General features: G+C 49.3%; 2 protein-coding genes across 9 annotated transcripts in view; one reads left to right on the top strand and one right to left on the bottom strand.

Annotated features, from left to right (window-relative positions):
- The window catches only part of TRAF7 (TNF receptor associated factor 7), a 33216-nt gene extending 30628 nt beyond the window's left edge, over positions 1-2588 (top strand). For all 5 annotated transcript variants that reach the window (XM_028705926.2, XM_028705930.2, XM_028705928.2 and 2 more), the window contains 2 exons: positions 494-613; positions 1885-2588. In XM_028705926.2, coding sequence (XP_028561759.1) covers positions 494-613; positions 1885-1899 — 135 coding nt within the window. In that variant the 3' untranslated portion in view covers positions 1900-2588. The remainder of the gene's footprint in view (positions 1-493; positions 614-1884) is intronic.
- A 954-nt stretch (positions 2589-3542) lies between these two features.
- The window catches only part of CASKIN1 (CASK interacting protein 1), a 111344-nt gene continuing 99732 nt past the window's right edge, over positions 3543-15154 (bottom strand). For all 4 annotated transcript variants that reach the window (XM_077919179.1, XM_077919180.1, XM_077919181.1 and 1 more), the window contains 3 exons: positions 12049-14175; positions 9855-10251; positions 3543-9067 (listed from right to left, as the gene is read on the bottom strand). In XM_077919179.1, coding sequence (XP_077775305.1) covers positions 8971-9067; positions 9855-10251; positions 12049-14175 — 2621 coding nt within the window. In that variant the 3' untranslated portion in view covers positions 3543-8970. The remainder of the gene's footprint in view (positions 9068-9854; positions 10252-12048; positions 14176-15154) is intronic.

Genomic DNA, 15154 nt, shown 5'->3' with positions numbered 1-15154 from the left:
ATAACTCCTTCTCACAGCACATAGGTAAACTATGGCACTTGTTCCCAGAGGAGGCAGTGATGGCCACAAACCTAGATGGCTTGAAAAGAGGGGTAGACAAATTCATGGAGTGTAAGGCTCTTAGCCAGGATGGCTATGCTCTGCCTCCACAATTGGAGGCAGCAATGCTTCTGAATAGGGGAGAGGGCTCTTGTGCTTGAATCCTGCTTGTGGGTTTACCACAGGTATCTGGTTGGCCACTGCGAGAACAGGATGCTGGACTAGAAGGGCCTCCCCCAGGCCTGATCCAGCAGGCTCTTCTTATGTCCGTACCCTGCAAATGTGCTTGCAGAGTACAGTAGTCTGTTTTGATTCTCATGGCCTGAATTTAAGTGTGCTTCAAAAATCCTTGATACTGATAGGAGGGAGTGGGTTGGGACAGAGCCTGATGGTGCAAGCCCGGGGCATTTTTGAAGCACTTCATTCCTGATAATAGCTTGTGTTCTTTGCCCAGGTATGGAGCATGGATAACATGATCTGCACTCAGACTCTGCTACGCCACCAGGGCAGCGTCACAGCACTGGCTGTCTCTCGGGGTCGCCTGTTTTCTGGTGCTGTTGACAGCACGGTTAAGGTAGGTCGCCGATGTGTTCAGGGGGGTGCGCAGCGTTGAGCAGGAGGGAACAGCATCACGCCCCAGTAGGCAGGCAGGTTGTTGAGCAGGTTTAGCTGTCGGAGCACTGCTACTCCGTGAACCCACCAGCGCCTTCACTCCAGAGTTCCTTATACTGCAGATATGCATGTGGCAGAAAAGGTGGTGTGGGTCCATGAATGTGAGCCAGTGGTCTGTTGCAGAGCACCTTCCTTCTAGCATAGGCAAATGTAGAAAGTTCTTGGCCAGAGTGAGAGGGCTTTTTCTGTTTCTTATCTGATTGAGCAGGGGAAAAACTTGGATCAAGCTATTCTGGGTGCCTATCTGCTGTGGTTTGCAGGGTAAAGAGCTTGCTGCAGCAACAGTGTACTGCTGAATCCTGTCTCCTTGGAGTTCTGATAGTCTCTAGCACAGCCTGTCTGTGCTGGCCTGTGGCTGAGAGGAGTTCTGCCCTAAAACATCTGGAAGAGACTAGAAGAGGCTGGTCTAGCATGCCTCTTCCCCATGCCCCATGAGTTGGGGTAGACTGCCTGGACCACCCAATCCCCAAGCAGTTTGTGCTCTTTTGCTCATTTCTCAGCACTAGCCCAACCGGATCATCTGATTTGTTATTTGCTTAGTTAGGTTGTATCTCTGATTATTAAGGGTGTGTGTGTGTGAATTTTGCTAAGGGCCCAAGTCCTGGCTGTCCCTCTCCCTCTGTAACCTCGTAGGGCCCTCACTCCAAGCAGTTACCCATATGATGTGTACCTTTAAGGCAGCCTTTGTCAACCTGGTGCCCCCCACTACAACTCCCTTCACCGCTGTGCTGACTGGGGCTCACGAGAGTTGTAGCCAAAACATCTGGAGGCCCCCGGGTTGGGGGAAGACTATTTAAGGGCAAGATTTCTGAAGCAGATTTCTCTTGAGTTGGCAACTTTGTGGAATCAGCACATTCCCAGACAGCAGCCTTCCATGAGTTGTTGCAGAGTCCCGGAATGGTTTATTCTCATAAGCTAGTGATTGGTCAACCTTCTGCCTACTTGGCAGTGCAAAAACTCTTGCAGTTGTCATGCATGCACCAGGGGCAGATGTGGCTGGTGTGCAGACGTGAGGTGGATGGGTCACAAGTTGTGTGGACCTCACTGGTAGATCTGCTGGTTTGAATCCCTGTGGGGTCTCTCACCTTGTGGGGCAAGTATTGTCTGAACCTCACCTTGCAGCAGATTGGCCCTCTCTTGCGCAGGCCCTACTGACTTTCCTTCCTGCTGCAGGTTTGGACATGCTAGTGGGTGCCACTGCCTGCTTGTGGACGGCAGACTACCAAATAATCCTCCGGCTCACATGTCGTCCTGCTTCCTTGCACTCCAACGCCCCTCCCACTGTGCGCGCCAGCCGTGAGCGAGCTTCACAACCCACGTACCTCAGCACTGCCACCCCTGACGCAGCAGGCCCTGTCCCAAGCAGGGCTGTTTGGAGATAAAGCTCGCAAGACCACATCACAGCGGCACCGTTTCTGATGGAACAAGTAGGGCACTGCAGCCTCAAGACAGCAGCGTTTGGGTGAAGTGGGATTAGATCGATGATCCAGGTGTGAGCACCCACAATGCACCTTTGCCAACAGCAGTGCCAGAGCCAAGGATTGGGGGTGACGGGCGGAAGACCCCTCTCTTCTGGCATTTAAATGTATCTGCTAAGCTCTTTCATTTGTGCCCACCGCCAATGATAAAGACCAGTTTTCCCCTCATGTAACCAGGTACGATTTTTATGTCTCAAAGATTCCCATCCCTCGCATCAGGTACCGCAAGGCCATCCATTCACAGCATCATGTCATAACGGCACCAAGCCCCCAATGGTTTAAAACAAAAACAGGGAGAGCCCACTGTTGTGTTTTTACTGACATTTTCTACTGTTTTTAAGATTGTGATATAGATTTGGATTATTTCTTCCTTGACAATAAAAATGGACCATTGTTTTAGGCCAGCATGAGTTATTGACCAGCTTGGAGCATCTTAGCAAAAGGAGTGTAACGTCTCTTTGATAGTTAACCTACCTTGCAGCCCCAGCTCGTGATCAGAGACAAGCGATTTCAAAGTTTACCTGCAGGTACTTCTGTTCCTACTAGCTAGTGAATTTGACAATTTTGTTTGCCCACTCTATCACACAAGTATTGCAGAAAAATGGCAGAAGACTTGGATTTCCTTCTTTGAAGGTGCACATCATGCCACCAGCTGTCAAAGGTGGAATGCTTTAATAGCAGCCAAGGGAATGTGCACTTTCGCCCTTGTCAAGAAACACTTGTGTTGATGCAAGAGCCGAAATGAAACCTCTTATCTCCGTATTTTGCTGGCTATGTGCTGCAGCAGGGAGGAAACCTTTGGTCTTTATGCGCTGTTTGTGAGCTTCCCAGAAGATCTGGATCTTTTGGAAATCAGAAGTGGCCGTTGTTAAAGTTGGTGCTTTAATACGTTTGTAGGTGGGTGTTGGATGTGGAAATGAAGTGAAAACAGGTGCCCATCCGCTCCTTTCCTCCCAAGCACCAGTTTGTTGAACTTTGTGGGTGCATAGAAGCAGGGAAAATCTGGCCTCAGCAAGGTGAGAGAAGCAGAAAGGCTGGAATGCTCAGTAAGTAGACAGACGCTCACTGTCTCCTCCCTCCCCCCTTTTCACCATCAAATGTTTGAATCACAGAACTGCGAAGTTGGGAGGGATCCGAAACCCCTGCAATGACGGCACAATGTGAAAGAGGCTAGCTCAGCAGACTGCTAAACATTTCCGTGCTTTGTTCCACTAGATAGGGCTACCAAGTGTCTAAATCGCCAAGACCCACCTGTGTGACTAACACTCAGCATCTATTCCCAGTTAAGTACAGTTCAGACCCCCCCACCTTCCCTCCTTAGGCTGCAGCCAAAACAAGAGTTTCACAGGACCAGACAATTTGGACATTTATTAAGCACTGATGGCCATCAGTGCATCCACAGCGCCGCCTACCTGTCTATTGTAAAATTGCAGCATGAGCCGATCACTCAGCACCATAGCGTCCTTGCATGCACCCAGCGGTTTAGCACCTCATGGAAAACTGCCTTTGGAGGTTGTTTCCCAATAAAAAATATTATTAGTGTTAACGTCATGTTATGTATAGTCATGGCAAGCGAGGAGGGCATCTTTCCCATGTTCTTAAGTATTTGTACCCAGACAACTTCTATTTTTTTCCTTTTTTCCTTTTTTTTTAAATAGGAGCAAATATTTTTTACAGCACCACAAAAGCCATCAAATATTATAATAATACAGGTGGGGATGCAAGAAGCAAGGAAAGGAGGCTGGCAGCAAGATGCATAGCTTTGACAGAAATGGGAAAAATACAATACAGTTTCCATAACTTAATAATAAAAATATATATAATATATATATAATATATATAATATGTATATATCCAGCATTAGAATCTTGGAATATTCTTTCTTTTCTTTTTTAAGATACATTTTCTTTCTTTTTATTTATTTATTTTTTTTACAACAGGTATCTTCATGTTGTCGTTTTATTTTATTTTTTTATTTATTTTAATGTAAGAAATTTCAAAGTTGTGCCAGACACATTTTGGAGATCAGCAAAGACAGAGCTATCTGTGCTTGAGAAAAGAAACGAGTGTCACCACTCAGACATAGACACCTGGATTTCAAATAAACAGAAACAAACAAACAAAAAAATACCCACAGCGCCAGGGAACCATAGGTTATGATGTTCCAGACCAAAAAAAAAAAGCCAGTTCTAAAAAAAACCAAAACTGGATTGACTCCCATTTGTACAATGATATACAGCTGCGCATACATTACCTACTTCCACACACATGCATTTAAACACGCACACGCATATACACACATGTGGCTGCTCACACACACACCCCAACTTAAAAACAGGAAACGGCCGTACAGAAAGTAACACGCTGAGAGATGAGATTTAACAAAAATTCTGAAAACAAGGCACATCCTTTGATTTTTGTTTAAAACTGTAAAAATAAACATGGCAACCCAAAAAATCCCATATAACAGAAACGTAATATTTTTGCACACTTTGAAACAAGATAAACTGTACCTTTTTAAAAAACATTGTGCTACTCTTAAATGATGTCACCACAAGACACACAGCTTATTATAAGTCTAATAGTCAAGCTAAACTCCAGTTCTTTCAATTTTATCTCTTAAAACTGTTTAATATACAGTTGATAATATTTTAAAATCTTTTTAATATATATTAAAGTCCTTTCTGATATTTTTTTTTTGTTAATTATCTCTGGGGGTGGGTGGGAAATCCATTCTTAAATAATTTCTTTCCAATAAATTAATACTTCTTTTATATAGCTTATTTTTCTCATCCCTTTATCACACGCCAAAGGGGACAGAAAATTCTTTTGCTTTTGTTTTCACATGTAAGAACATTCATAAACATGGCTGCTGCGAGAGGAGGAGGAGACCCTCTACCAAAGCAATAATAAACTCAACAACAGAACCCAACTCTCCTTTTTTTTCAGCCTGTCACTACACTGGCCCTATGTAGCAAAAGCACAGGCATCAAAATCAAGTGGGTTTAAGAGGCTCGGTGGTCTTGCTTGGAAAAGTAGTCATGGTGCAGGACGGCTGGAAGGGGGTTCTCCTGAGTTGTTGATCTGACCTGATTGGTTGAGATTCGCAAGTGGACCATCCCTCAAGCCAAGGCGGGGCGCTGCCCCCCTTTTTTGTCTTACAGATTTTTTAAAAAATGAAATGAGCTGCAAGTAAAGAGGGAGAACAAAGAGGAGAGAGAGAGAGAGAGACTGACACAGACAGTTACTAAACATTAGAAATGGGTGAATGGTGAGGTGATATAAAAAAAGGATGACTTTGGGCCTAAGAAGAGCCTCAGAGGCTCACAAAGTTTCATGCCCAAGGCATATAATGTCATCATTTGGCCTCAAAACTGCAGGGAGAACAATTCCCTGAGTAATTACTTGCTTAGGAAGAAGGGTTCCAGTGCTTTTGGTGGGAACAGAAGGGGGTTCCTTATCTCAAGAGGAAGCCTGAAGGCCCACAGCAACCAAAATCTCTGATCCAATGATAGCTTTTCTCTCTCCATCACTCCCAGATGATTTCTGGTGCTTATGCAGCTATGGATCCAAAGGCAAGATGGAACACAAGGGAGCAAGATTTAGAGAAAGCTATGGCAATGGTGCAAGTGTTAGCAGCAATGAGGGAGAGAACAGAACAGAATTAGGTGTTTGAACCACCGAAAGAGTCCAAAAACTTATAGGGGCAACATGAACTAAATGTAAACCTCACTGCACGTTAAACAAAACCCCCAGAGATTACAGCACCAAGACTGAAGCTGCAGCCTTCTGCTGCAAGTGGCAATGAAGATACAGATTTTTGAGATGCCTTTTTGGACTTGTCTTGGTGGAAAATGGCTGTAGTCCTTGTGGTGGTTTTAAAAGGAAGAGTGCCCACAAGGGAAGGATGAAATGCAGCAGGCCAAAGACACTTAAAAGGCAGCCAGGGCTCAGCAGTAGGAAATGCATTTCAACTAGTAAAAACAATTGGGTCTGGGCAGAATGTCATTCCAAGGATCTCCAAAATCTCCTTCGATGGAAGACACTACAGGCCAGTCATCACAGCCAAACCAGTAATCTTGAAATAGTTGCCAAAAGGTTTAGTTAAGTCATTAAAGCCCACTGCCAAGATAGCTTCCAGTCCAACAGGACAGAATAAAACTCAGGTTCATGCTTGCCCACTGCCATAAAGAATGCATGACAAGCTAGTCAACTTTGGTCCTGCGACACTCTCTGAAATGACCTCCACTTCCTGCCAGGCTACCACCACCACCACCACTTGGTTTCCTCTACTGGTAATTGATTCAAGTATCCAACCATCAAGATTAACATAAGACTGGATTCTCACAGGGGACAGTTTTAGCTTACCAAGAAATACCCCAGGAAGGAAGAAGAGGAGTATTCCATTGCTGCTTTAAGAAGAGAAGACTGCAGCGAGAGAGTGGATAATCCATTATTGGAGATTCCAAGATTGTGCTTCTTTTTGAGAATGACACGGGCCCGTGATGTGGCAGCCGGGAAGATTAGAAGAACCTTGTGTGCCAGGTGTTAACAGCTGTGGACCAATCCAAAGGGAGCTGCTCTGCTACTCCCATGATGCTTTGAGCATTCAGAGACTGGCTCTCATTCCTTAACTCCCTGCAATGTACAAAGATCCCCACTGCAACCAACGGCAGAACAAGGGGACTTGCAGGGCGGTCACGACCAATTCAGTCTACATGCTACAAAACTTCCGGATAACCTTGCAGCCTTTGAGGCACCCAGGACCCAACCTTCTGTTGAGAGATCCTTCCCCATAAACTCCTACAATGCTGAGAGCCTCAACCTTGCAAGGGCCATAAGCCAGAAAAGAACCAAGCAAGACACAATGTTGGGCACTGGCGGAACAGCTTCGCCTCGCTGCTGCTGGTCCCTCTCTCCCAACACCCAACAGCTCTCAGGTTGGTTAGGATATTGCAAGAGTTGACACTAGACAGGTGGTGCAGACACTGATGCATTTTTCATAGCTGTACACACCAAAAGTTGCTGTGCCTTGGGTGGACCTCCCTGGGAGACTGCCCTTGTCAGCACTTGCGCAGACCACACAGCACTGCAAGCCCAACAGAGCTGCCTCTGCAGGGGTCATCATCTCCATGTCAGGCCTCTCTTAGCTAGCAAGCCACCATCCTCAGCACTACAAGCTGTTGTGTGTCCACAGTCTGTTGAGAATTGCAGCCGAGATACAAGTTGAGAGTCAGAGGCTGACATCACATCCCAGCTAACTATTGCAATTCACTCGCCTTGGCAGAACCAATTTGGATAGTTGGGGTGCAACCGTTATTGCATTTGGAACGACAGAAATGGAAGCTGCAGGGGAGTCCTCTTTTACCAAACTCCTGCTAGACTACAAAACTACCACTGGCCCCTGCTCAGTGCTGCTGCTTCTCCACCAAAAGCTCTGCAAGATCAATACATTACATTGCCCATGTCTGTTTACTGCCTCCTTAACTCTGCCGCACTTCCTGTTCCTCCCGGGAATAACCACTGTAGACAGTACTTAAGGAGGGCTGCATTGTCTAAATCAACAACAAACTCTTTGGAAACAAGTGCCTTGAAGTGTGAGAGAGCGCAACCAAAGTCTCTCATGCTCATAACCCCAGCTGCCCTAAGGATAGAGAGATATATGTATATCTTTAAAAGAAAAAATCGGGAATAAATATTCATTTATGGCAGCTCCTGAAGCCACCAGGGATATATTTACAAGGATTTTTTGGCCAGGATTTTTTTTTTTTTCCTTTTTCCCCATTTCCCCTTTTTATGTTTCAACACTGTATCAGTCATGCAAATGTACCAAAGCTTTTGCGCGGCCCTTGCCAGGAACAATACTTTTTTTTCTCAAGGCAAACAAACAGGAGAAGAAGAAGAAGAAGAAGAAGAAAAAGGAGCTTATTTCTCAAATGGGACTCGTTTAACGGAACAGAACTTCTTACAGTCACAGCTTCATTATCACCAGGAGAAGACAAACACCTTTCGGGACAAAGAAACGAAGCATGCAGCTAGCCGAAAGCCTCCTTCGACTCAACGGCTTCCCTTGGGCATTCTCCTGCCCCGCTTTTTCCAGCACTTCCCAATAAGGGCAGATGGGCACAGGAACCGAGACAGCAGCACAGGAGAGAGAGGACAGCGGTGCTCAGTCAAGGAACAATACCAACACGGAAGGCAAGAAGAGTTTCACTAAGACGAGATTCCACCCCAAACAGAAAACATGAAGAACCAGAGAAGACTCCATAGTTATTTGTGCCACATTTTGATAACACACTGGGGGACTGTAGCGACTGGGGATTGGTTGGTTGGGAGAAGGGGGTGAGGGCAGGAAATACTTTCCAAATTACATGAGGAGACTCAAATTTAACCGAGTGGAGTAGATTTGCCTGAAGATCGTCTTGCAGATAACAGAAGCTCCTGCCCCAGGCATACGGCTTTTTGCTTCATTCTTAGGAGGAGAATTGAAGTCACCTTGTATCCCCCCAAAGCAAACAGGTGTTAAGGAAGGAAGGGGGGAAATAACAGCGCAAGAGCGGCGGCTCTTTCCTTTTCTTTGCCGCTTCCACAAAACTGGTCTCCAAGCCCCAAGAAAGCCTTCCCCAAGCATCTGGGTTTGTTTCAGCACAATCCTGAGGTAACCTTATCTTTGTGCAAACCTCAAAAGATGGAAGGGGAGGAAGGGAAGATCTTCATGGAGATGATTGTGCCCTTGTGCCCATGGCAGATCCTGAGGTTGGCTGCGATTGCTTCCCAGCTCTCATTCCAACATGGCATCCAGTTGGTCCGCAAGGTCGTCGAACATGCTGCCGATGTCATCGAGAATGCTGACTGTGCTCTTGGATTCTGCGGTGGAACTGAGGGCAAAGGACACCGGCATGAGTTAGGAGAGCACAAGGAAGACCCTCTTTTCTCACTGCACAACTTTCTACATTCTCCCATGCCTACTAGCTTTCAATCCTCTTAAACTTGGCGGCCATCACTGCTCCCTGTGGGAGTGAATTCTAAAGTTACAACTGCACTTTGTGACGAAGGACTTCCTTTTGTCTCTCCTGAATCTTCCAACATTCATCTTCATTGGATGTCTAGAACTCACAGATATCCAGTGAAACTGAATGTTGGGAGATTCAGGAGAGACAAAAGAAAGTGTTGTGAGAGAGACAGAAAAACTGTTCTCTATCAATTTTTTCGATGCCATACATCATTTTATAAACTTCTATCATGTCACATGAACTGATAAATTAACATACAGTACCTTGCCCTCCATCCACTTAAAATAAAATTATTATTATTATTATTCATTCATATGCCACCCATCTCACTGGATTGCCCCAATCACTCTGGGCAGCTTCCAACAAATGAAAACACAGCAAGACATCAAACATTAAAAACTTCCCTATACAGGGAAGTAAACCAAAGAAAAACCAAAGAAAGAAAACCAAAGCTGCTTTTTCTGAGTCTCTTTAATGGAAGCAGATCTCTCAGGAGGGCTAGCTAGCCACCCTTCCCTGACTCCCACCTAGTACTTCTGTTCCAGCAGCCTTTTTCTCTTACATGCCCTGGCTCTTCACTTTTGTTTTGCTCCCATCCCTCCTCCACCACCACCACCATTCCCCACTCGCCCAGCCCAGTAAAGGCCCTTACTCTGCTGCTTGCCCATCCTCTTGCTTGATCTTTTCCTCCACGGCTTGCAGAGCGGCAGCCAGGGAGGCGCTGGTCTCCTCCAGCTTCTGGTGCACACTCTCCGTGCTGACGATCTCCACCGACGGCCCAGCCATGGAAGAGCGGGGAGGCTTGACTGGCACTGTCTGAGGGGGGCCTCCGCCGGGAGACAAGGGCTTAGCCGGGCTGGAGCACAGTGAGGGAGGCGTGCTCGAAGGCTTGATGGTGGGCGCCAGCTGCTTGGCAGGCGACGGCGCAGGCGTGGAACTGGCACTCGCCGACTGCAGGGCAGCATGGACCTTAGGTTTGGGCGCCGTCGGGGGTGGTGTGGGCTTAGGAGAGATGGGCGGCGGTGGGGTGCCGTGGACACGCTTCACCTCTGCGAGAGAAGAGAAAAAGAATTGCTTCTTTGCCACTTCTTTACATGCAATTTGCCCTTTTCACAGCTGCCACACACTTGGGTCAACATCCATTTATTTCAGTGAGTTTAATCTGAGTAAGCACTAACATTGGATACAACTCCCTGACTCCCTAAGGCGGGGTCCTGAGGACACTGATCTCTTTCTACGCTTAAGAACATAATCAGAGCCAAAGGCCAATTCAGGCCAGCATCCTCTTCTCACTGTGGCTGGCCAGATACCTATGAGATGAGAAGCCCAAAAGCGGGACCCAAGCACAACAGTTCCTACTCCTGCAAGTTTCCGGCAACTGGCATTCAGAAGCATACAGTTGTACCTTGGAAGTCGAACAGAATCTGTTCTGGAAGTCCATTTGACTTCCAAAACGTTCAGAAACCAAAGCGTCGCTTCTGATTGGCTGCAGGAAGCTCCTGCAGCCAATCGGAAGCTGTGGAAGCCGCGCCGGATGTTCGGCTTCCGAAAATAGTTTGAAAACCGGAACACTCACTTCCGGTTTTCGATCGTTTGGGAGCTGAAACGTATGAGTTCCAAGGCATTCCGCAACCAAGGTACAACTGTACTGAATTCAACCACGGATGTACCACCATAGTGATCAGGGTTAGTAGACTTCAATAGCATGATATCTCAATCAATTTGTCTATTCCTCTTTTAAAGCCACCTAAGGGATGCAGGTGGCGCTGTGGGTTAAACCACAGAGCCTAGGACTTGCCGATCAGAAGGTCGGTGGTTCGAATCCCCGCAATGGGGTGAGCTCCCGTTGCTCGGTCCCTGCTCCTGCCAACCTAGCAATTCGAAAGCACGTCAAAGTGCAAGTAGAGAAATAGGTACCGCTCTGGCGGGAAGGTAAACGGCGTTTCTGTGCGCTGCTCTGGTTTGCCAGAAGCGGCTTAGTCATGCTGAGCCACATGACCTGGAAGCTGTACACCGGCTCCCTCGGCCAATAAAGAGAGATGAGCGCCGCAACCCCAGAGTTGTCCACGACTGGGCCTAACAGTCAGGGGTCCTTTACCTTTAAGTTGTTAGTCCTCCATACATCTTATGGCAGTGATCTCTGGAAGGCAGTTAACTCGTAAGAATGTAAGAAGAGCTGTGAAGCTGGATCAGGCCAAAGGGGTCCCATCTAGCCCAGTAACTTGTTCTCACAGTGGCCAACCAGGTGCCCCAAAGGGGAGCCCATAAGCAGGACCTGAGTACCACAGCATTCTGCCTACTTGTGATTCTCCAAGGTTAGATGGCCATCTCTTCTGCAGTTCCGATTCCTGCCCTGTAGGGAGTTGGGGAAGGTGGCCCTTGGGGTTCTTTCCAGCTCTACAGTTATGTGATTTCCATAAACTGGTATTCATAAGATTGCCCACTCTGACAGCTGGAAGCAGAGTATAGCCACTATGGCTAGTAGTAACTTATTCCATCATTAATATTCTGTCTTTACCACATCAGCAAAGTATTTGCCGTCGGAGACAACAAAACTGTGCATCCTCTCCTGCATTCAGTCACCAGAGACGATAGCCTCAAACCAAGCTCCCTCCATCCCAGCCCGCTGACCCCAGACACCTGCAACTTCCCTGCCTCGGCGCAGACATCCATTAGAATATGGTTATACCAACCGCAACCACAGCCACTGAAAGCAGCTTGGCGGGAGTGAAAAGGGCAATGGGAAGAAGCAGAGAAGTGGTGAGCGGGTCAGGAAGGCTCCCTGTTGAGGGAGAAGATAGGTTATGGTTTCTCCGCCCCGCCCCCCCATGGCAGGGCACACCTACCTGGACTGCCAGGGCCAGGAATCGGGACCTTTTTGGAAGTGGGCGTGGGAGGCCCAGAGACTTTCTGGGGAAGAACCGGCTTGGGCGAAACCGGCGGCTTGACGGGCCTCTTGGGTTCACCTTCCGGAGGGAGCTGGGCTGAGGTATTGTCACATTTCTCCTGCTGATCAGTGAGGGCTGTGGCCTCGGCGCCGCTCATCTCGGAGGCCGGCCGGCGCTTGACGGTGGCAGTGCCGTTCTGGTAGATAGACAGCGGCGCCAGTTCATGCTCCTTGTCTTTAGACTTCGGCCGCCTCTTGACCGTGTCCGACTCGGTCAGGATAAACTTGACGCTGTCCTGTTGGCTCTGCTTTGCACGGATCCTCCTCTTGAGAGTGGCACTGGCCTCCACCTTGGAGAGGTCCCCGTGCCGGTGGGCCAGCGACAAGCCCTCTCCACCTTCAGCCTTGGCCACCCCCATCTGCCGGGGCCGCTGCTTGATCGTCAGGTTGCCCTCCTCGGCAAAGGGAATGTTCTCGCCAGAGCTGTTCTGCGGGGAGCCTCCGCCGTGCTCCACCCGCAGCCGCTCCACAGGGCCGCCATCTTTGCCCGTTTCCGACTTGATGCTGTCGGAACGCTCACGGCGAGCTGCAGCAACCAGCCCCGTCACGGGGCCGCTGATGGTGCGCCGGCGGTTCACCACTTCGCCATCCGGCCCAATGGCATCCTTGTGCTTGACAGTGGCCAGTACAGTGGCAACGCGGGAGTGCTCCGGGCTGGCTGGGTGCACCGCGACGCCGGGTTGCAAGTAGTAGCCGTCGGGGCCCTTCCCAGCTCCGGGCGGTTTCTGCAGAACAAGACCTCTCCCGCCGCCAATGGACGACATTTCCAACATGGCAGCGATGCTCTTCACACTCCCAGCGCTGCCAGTGTCCACTGTGCCACCAAAGTCGCTTGCCCGCCTCTGCTGGTGCTCCTGGGGCGGTTCCAGGCCCTCCTCCCCTTCCTTGGTGAAGTCATCGGTCATGTTGGTGCTGGAGATGGCCGAACTGGAGCGTTTGGGCGGTGGAGGTGGAGGCCCCTTCTTCTTGGGCCGCACCGCAAAGGACTGGCTGCGGTTGACGTTCTTATCGCCGCCCGACTGTGCCCGCACTGAGTGGCTGCGCCCGACTCGCCGTTGCACGGTGGCGTAAGGCACAGCGTCCGGCACCAGGAGCTCATCCCGTTCCTGCTCGCTGTCCGACATGGCGTAGCGGTTCAGGCTGTGAGCCCTCTTCTTTGGCCGGCCTCCCTCTTCTTCCCCCTCCGCAGCTTGAGGCGGCAGGCACAGCACGGGCACCGAGACTGGCAGCACGGGCACCGCCTGCGCCAAGGGGCCTGCCGTGTGGACGTCTCCCTCCACAGGCTGCGGCATGACGTAAGCAAAGCCCCTGTGCGTGGGGGACTGTGGCAGCGAGCGAGGAGACATGGGGCGGTCTGACTGCGGCAGCAGCTGCGGCGTGGGTTTGACCTTGGCCGTGGCGTGTGGCACGGAAAGCGCCTGTGGCGAGGATGGGCGGGGCTTGGTGGGTGTCTGCGGCGGAGTGTAATGGCCCGCAGAAGGGGGGAACGATTGCCGGGGCTTTCCGGGAACTGGCGGCACGCTGGCTCTCTTGATGCTGTGTCCGTGCCGGAGACTCCGCACCTCCTTGGGCAGGGTGGCCGGGCCTTCCTTCCCGTCCTCGGCCAGGAACTCCTGGCTTTTGGACATGCTGGTGCTGGTGGCTTTGGGTCCGTCTCCCAGCAGCTCCTGGGAGCTGCTAATCTGCTTCGCTCTCCCACTCAGGCTGTTCTCGTGGACGAGGCGGGAGGAATGCCGGAAGGGCGGCGCCCCTTCGCGAAAGTGCCCCACGTGGTTCACCTGCTTTTCCGTCCCCCCCTCCTCACTGGTGCCCGTCATCGCCACCTGCAGCTCGTTGCTCAGCTCGCTGTCCTGGAAGGTCTTCATCTTGGGAGACTGGCACTCGGCTGCCTCCTGCTGAGGGGGTTCTATGGCCACCGAGTCCTGAGACTGTGGCGCCCCTTTCTTCTTCAGCGTCCCCGACACGTACTCGGCCTTCTGCAGCTCCGCCAGCTTCTTCACTGCTAGCATCAGCTTCTTCTGATGGCCTGAAAGAACATGGGGGAGAGAGGAGTCTGTCTCTTTGCACAAAAAGCCCAGCCGGCTGTTCAAAATCCCGAGACTCTGCAAACCACAACAGTGGGAAATGACACATTGCAAAGCATTGGACCAGATAACCCTTCGGGACACTTCCAACTCTATAATTCTATGATTTTGTGATTCTATATTTTCTTTTATTTCATCAGCTAGGAAAGCACTCAGCTCAGTCCTTGTAACATTACTTATAATTTACTCCAGGGAACAGATTTGCTTTTTTCCAGCCTTGTACCACCAGTCATGAACTGGATTGAGCCAAGCCTTCTCCAGTTAAGGAATCAGCTTGTTTTTGCCTGCTGGAGGGTATCTCTCTTACTCCTTGCTACAAAATGCACCATGGATGGATAGAGGCCTTTTCCTGGGCTTGGGCTTGTCCATCAGCAGCAGCAACAACTTTATGTGGCCACTTAACTCTTCCTTGGCATTTAAGGCAAACTCCCCCTCTGCCATAAAAAAACCCCCTGATCCTGTGTCCATGGGTCTAGCTGCAGTCTTTTTTCTTTTTCTTTTACCCTCCACACACATTTGCTTCTTTTGCATGTAATTCTAAGCCATGGTTTGTTTAGCCTGATTAAGGTCTGTTTGTAGTTGGGCTTGTGAACTGCAAGGCTTGCTTGAACAATAGTTTGGTGTCATGTCTAAATCCAGTAGTGTTGCTTAACTGTTGTTTGGTCACCCCACCCTAAATGTTCACCAAGCTACAGAGGCAAGAGCAGCTGAGGAAAAAACCCCAAACATTGGGGGGGGGGGGGAGAGAAGAAGCCAGGTAGCCGGTTTGCTTATCTGTGAACAAACCATGGTTAAAACAAACCATGACTTAGAATAATGTGTGAATGCAGCCACTGTAACATCCTTATTGTGTCATTTTCTCCATTTGTCCTCCTTTTTAATGGCATCTTCTAAATAAGGCAAAAGAGAAGACTTTTTTAA

This window comes from Podarcis muralis, chromosome 14, assembly GCF_964188315.1.
Source record: "Podarcis muralis chromosome 14, rPodMur119.hap1.1, whole genome shotgun sequence".
NCBI lineage: Eukaryota > Metazoa > Chordata > Lepidosauria > Squamata > Lacertidae > Podarcis > Podarcis muralis.
The sequence above is the reverse complement of the archived record's forward strand: the minus strand, read 5'-3'. Positions and strand labels throughout refer to the sequence as shown.